We start from the raw sequence: 5687 nt of genomic DNA, 5'->3' as shown, positions 1-5687 counted from the left end.
CATTAAAGACTTTTTTCCATTAACTCCCAATTTCTAGTTTTGTAGATAAAAAGTCTGACACCAGGCTGATTTTTATTTCCTTCATGGTAGGTTTTTATTTTATAGATTTAGTGTCCTACTGAATTGCTAATCATGTACCAATTTATATTTTTAGAATTCTATTTTGGGATCATTTTTTTGTTTTCTTCCTAAAAATATCAAAATGGCTATGGATCTTTTGAGAGACCACTGATGACCACCCATGGCTGACTGAATCATATTCTCCCTAGGTGATGTCTAATAATTTTATAGCTTTAATTGCCATCTATATGCTCAAGGATCCTACATTTCTCTGACTTTCATCTTTTTGAGTATCAGAAATAGATATCCAATCGTATATAGCTACTTGAATCTCACTCAGCACATTAAAAAACACATTTACCTTCTCTCTGTTCCATCTATCCAGTAATCTAAGCCAGAAACTGTGTGTTATCCATGACTCTTCTGTCTCTAATCATCATCTGCTATCAAGTTCTTTTGTTTATAACTCCTAAGTATTTCTAAATCCTTCTCCGTCTCTCTGTTAGTTTGGGTTCCCTACATGGAGACTCATATGGGGATTTTTATGAAAGTGATTTATAAGCAGGAGAGGTTGAGGGAAGCTATGGTAGGGGAAAGAAAAGATGTGGTCTCAATTGGAGTCCGGCTTTAGCCTGGAGCCGCAGGAGCCCTGGAGTATACATTGTGCTACAGAACTGGTTCCACCTTGAAGCAAGGGGACTGGCCTTTAATACTCCCACTGGTGTCATTCGTTGGCCACTGGTAGGTCCTGGGATGGTGGGGCTGTGAGCTCTTAGCAGCCCAAGCACACAGCAGCAGGGGACATGGGTGCACTGTTCCTGGTGATACAGATTAGAGCTTGACACAGCAGTGTCCACCAAACTCTGCATCTTCCCTGGAACCACCAGAGGTCAGGCCTCCATTCTTTCACACCCAAATCATTACAGCAACCTCCTAACCACTCTCTTGCTGTCAGTCTTGTCCCCTGCAAACTATTTCCCCTGCTGTAACTTGAGTTATCACTCTAAAACTCAAATCTAACTGCATCCTTCACTAGTTTAAAAAAAACTTTTCAATGTTTTCTCCATGCTACTTATCATTGAGCCTTAACACAATTGTGAAACCCTTTGTGATCTTCCCTGTTCTTGTCTCTCCAGCTTCACGTCTTGCCCTTTATCCTTTTACCAGCTCAATGTCCAGCATGGGGCCCAGCACACACTGGGGGTTCAGTAAATAATTGTTGAATGAAAGGATGAATGAATAGCCACAGCCCTGTTGAATTGATTAGGTTTTCTGCATACTGGTTTTTACCTCCTGGACTCTGTTACATATTCCACCCCCTGGGATACTCCCCTTCAACCTCGCGCCTATTCACTCTGCCAACCAACTTCTCTTCATCTGTTGGGTCCCGTTTTTGACAGCTTTTCCTCTAGGAATCTGTGCCTGAGCCTGCGGTCTTTGTTCTGCGTCCCCCCCCGTGCGGTTTCATAGCACCTGTGATTCCACTATGTTATTATTTCTAATACTTGTAACTTTCTGCTCCCTCCTGGGAGCTTTTCAATGGATACTAAGCTCTGTGAACCTAAGTCTCTTTTTATTCACCACCGAGCCTCAGCAACTATCAGTGTGCCTGATACATTCCTTGGGCTCAAAAGTATTTGTACATTAATGAATGAAGGATGGAGGAATGAATGGAATATATTTATCCTGAAGTTGCTTTGGGTATATATGGACCAACATATATATTTTTTTTTAATTCTTTTTTTTTTTTAAAGATTTTATTTATTTATTCTTTTTCCCCCAAAGACCCAGTAGATAGCTGTATGTCATAGCTGCACATCCTTCTAGTTGCTGTATGTGGGACGCGGCCTCAGCATGGCTGGAGAAGCAGTGCGTCGGTGCGCGCCCAGGATCCGGACCCGGGCCGCCAGCAGCTGAGCACGCGCACTTAACCACTGAGCCACGGGGCTGGCCCTGGACCAACATATTTTTAAAAACAGCTTTCAATAATGAAATGTTACCAAAAAGTATACTGATTAACAGAGAATATAAAAAATAGCTCATATTAATAAGGTAATAAATTCTTAGAGCAGGGAGAACATCAAGGTAAACTATTTGCTAATATGCTGAGAATTATAGTTTCAATTTCTTTCTCATCCTCAGTTTAAGCAAGAGTAAAAACAAACTGTAGTTCCCCCAAGGGTTCTAGGCATAATTCTCTACTTAGAGTTGAATCAGATAAAAGTAGGGAAGAATTCCCTAGGCTCTAGTACTACTTTTTGGCTCATCATTTATTGATGTTATTCACTTTCCTTTATACTTCCACTCAGTCAATCAATATTTTTTGTGCACCAGACATTGTGAGACCTTGTAAAGGTATTGTTATATAGCAGGCAAATACATTATAGAAGATGATTGTATATTTAATAAGTAAAAATTCCTGTCTGACATCAAAATATTCTTTTATTTGAATCACTCCTCTTTCTGATGGGTTATCAGCATAAGCTGGGTGATAGGACCAATACAAAATGGTTCTGAAGCCTACAAGGAAATTTGGAAACATGGTATAATCTTCACTACCTATCCCTTAGAGGTTAAAGCTTTTATAGCCCTAAAGTAGTTACATACGGTAATGTTACAGGAAACATATGACAATCAATTGTGATATATAAAGACAAGCACAGCTATTAGTGAAAAATTATTAGATTTTCAGTGATAGGTAATGAACTAATACATACTTTGTGTCCAGCACAGTCCTGGCTGAATAAATGGTAACAGTATAGTTATCTGATCTTTCTCTCATATAGCCTGATAGTTAACAGCAGTTAAGGGCATGATCTGGGAAATCAGCCAATTCTGGTTACTGGCTTTCCAATATATCTGTTTTAATACCTTCCCCTTTCTGTCAGTTTCCTCTCCTGTAAAATGGTGATGGTAGCAGTGCTTACCTCCTTGGATTGTTACAGCAGTTACTGCACAATAACAATATATTCTGTTATTTATTTAACTTGTTATTAGAAAGATAGCCTGTGAATACATATACATGGTTGAAGGTGGTAAATCTAAAATATAATTTGGTAGAATTTTCTAAATATGGAAAGAATGGTCCTGGGTTATATTTTTCTCTCTTTTCTGGCACTCATTTCTGCCCCACTCAATGCAGAAGCTATGATTCATAGCTGTTAATTTTCTTCTTTATTCCATAAGTTTACCTTGCTGAGATCATCTACAATGTCCTTTTGACCCTCGCCTTTGTTGAATCAATGTTGATATCCAACCACATTTATTTCTCACCTGAAAACACTTTGCTACTACACAATCTCCTAATGGCATTTTTCATCTGGGCATTTCTCAAGGTATAGATTAAGGGATTTAACATGGGAGTTATGATATTGTAGGATACAGCAACTGCTTTATCAATTGATAAAGTAGCTACGGGTCTCATGTACACAAATATGCAAGGGACAAAGAATAAGACGACCACTGTGATATGGGAGACACAGGTGGAGAGGGCTTTGCGCCTTGCCTCCAAGCTATAGGTCCTTAGGGAGTTCAGGATGACCACATAGGAGACCATCAAGAGGAGGAAGTTTAACAGGCAGATGAACCCACTGTTGGCAGCAACAAAGAACCCTAGAGTGTGGGTATCAGTGCAGGCAAGATTGAGCAAAGGATTCAGATCACATATAAAGTGATCTATGACGTTAGGGCCACAAAAGGGTAATCGGAAGATGAAGAGGATCTGTATGGTTGCGTGAACAAAGCCTCCCACCCACACCACTCCCACTAGCAAGAAACACACCCGCCAATTCATTATAATTGTGTAGTGCAAGGGCTTGCAGATGGCCACATATCGGTCATAGGCCATCACAGTGAGCAGGATGCTCTCAGCACCTCCAAAAAGATGTTCCCCGAATATTTGGGTCATGCATTCATTGAATAGGATGGTCTTCTTTTCATGGAGTGTATCTATGATCTGTTTGAGGGTACTGACAGAGGGAAAACAGGCATCAATAAAGGAGAGATAGGCCAGGAAAAAGTACATGGGAGACCCTGATAATGGGCTGGTGGTGATGGTGACCACGATGAGCACATTTCCTACCACAGTGATGATGTAGATGAGAAAAAACACAGCAAATATGATTTTCTGCATCTTTGGATTCTCTGTGAGCCCCAGTAGAACAAACTCTGTCACATTGTTCCTGTTCTCCATGTGTTTCATGGGAAGGTTAATTCCATTACCTGAAAAGAAAACAATGTTTATTAATGCAGCCTTGAATTTATTAAACTTTCCATTCTAATATGTAATAAATTCTTGGATTCTATTGAGTTTTGAATTCTTTTGAGTTTTTTTGTTCCCAGTGTTTGTGTGTGTGTGCATTGAAAGTAAAGACTCTGAGTTCTTGAAGATTATTCAAATTGCCTCCAAGGGGCAGTCTTTGTTAAGATTATAGACATGAGGACCTTTGTAAACACACAGGCAGGAGACCGCCTGTGCACTGTGAGTCATCCCAGATGACTAACAGTCTAACTTGAAACAGTGGATTGCCCACACAGTGGCAGCCAAGCCTAAAAAGGAGGTAGAAGATAGATGTAAAGTCTATACAGGCAAAGCTACAGAATTTTTCCTTTAATCTCTAGGAAATGGGAACCATGGAAGGTTATTAAGAATACGAGAAGAAGGATGATGAGGAATTTGAAGAAGGGGGAATCTTGAATACTATTCTAGTAAAGATCTTTGTATGTCTTGGATGAAATGGGCTGAGGTTCAGTAAGGTGTTGAAAGGCAGACGTGAGAACCCAAGCAGCAGACTACTTATAATAGTTGAATAAAGAGTAACAGGGCATTGGTGATAGGAAAGCAAAAAATGGATAGAAGAGCTGCTTACAAGTCATAGTGCATGTTTCCTAAACCCAGTGACTTTAAAGTAGCTAATAATATACACTTTTAAATAATTGGTTGCTACGTGCAGGGCATAGTAGCAAATGTTTTGCATACATGATCTCTTTTCATATGATAATGACCTGTGTCGTCGGTATTATATCATCCATTTTGCAGATAAGGAAGCAATCTCAGAGACTAATATTAATAATTATAATAACAATGATAATATTAACTAAAACTTACTGAAGACTTAACATACTTGAAGTGTTTTGCAGACCTTTGTTTATTTAATCCTCACTACAAACCTATGAGATGGTTACCACTATCATTTTTATACTTATTTTTCACACTAGGAAATAGAAGTACAGAGATGTTAGGGATCCTGCCCAAGATCAAGTAGTTAGTAGAGGGCAGAGCCAAGATTATGTCAGATTATACATGTTCATTATTTTTGCTCCAAATTCTTAACCCATGGCCTATACTGTTACACTATAATAAACAATATTGAACTAGTAATCTCTTTTTGATATGGCCATAATAATTATAATTACTTCAATACTACTTCAGAGGCAAGTTTATGTGGAGCAATTTCATCAGCACATATACACACAACATACACACACTGATATATTGGAACTCCGAAATGTGAAGATAAATGTGGTACTGCTTTCTTTGAACAATCCTTTTATCCTGGCCTCTCCATCAGCCCCAAACATTCCCTCTTCCATAACCCCCTCCAAAACATGGGCTCTCACAAAATATC

At 39.1% G+C, this 5687-nt stretch overlaps 1 protein-coding gene across 1 annotated transcript; it reads right to left on the bottom strand.

Annotated features, from left to right (window-relative positions):
- Positions 1 to 3322: 3322 nt before the first annotated feature.
- Positions 3323 to 4261, bottom strand: LOC131395133 (olfactory receptor 4C46-like). Its single transcript, XM_058526923.1, has one exon. The coding sequence runs from the start codon at positions 4259 to 4261 to the stop codon at positions 3323 to 3325; it is 939 nt and encodes a 312-aa protein (XP_058382906.1).
- Positions 4262 to 5687: the final 1426 nt, after the last annotated feature.

The sequence above is a fragment of the Diceros bicornis genome, chromosome 31 (genome assembly GCF_020826845.1).
Source record: "Diceros bicornis minor isolate mBicDic1 chromosome 31, mDicBic1.mat.cur, whole genome shotgun sequence".
Lineage (NCBI taxonomy): Eukaryota > Metazoa > Chordata > Mammalia > Perissodactyla > Rhinocerotidae > Diceros > Diceros bicornis.
The sequence above is the reverse complement of the archived record's forward strand: the minus strand, read 5'-3'. Positions and strand labels throughout refer to the sequence as shown.

Excerpts from the sequence above, each read along its gene's own strand:
- LOC131395133 (XM_058526923.1), bottom strand. The coding sequence starts at position 4,261 with ATGAAACACATGGAGAACAGGAACAATGTGACAGAGTTTGTTCTACTG.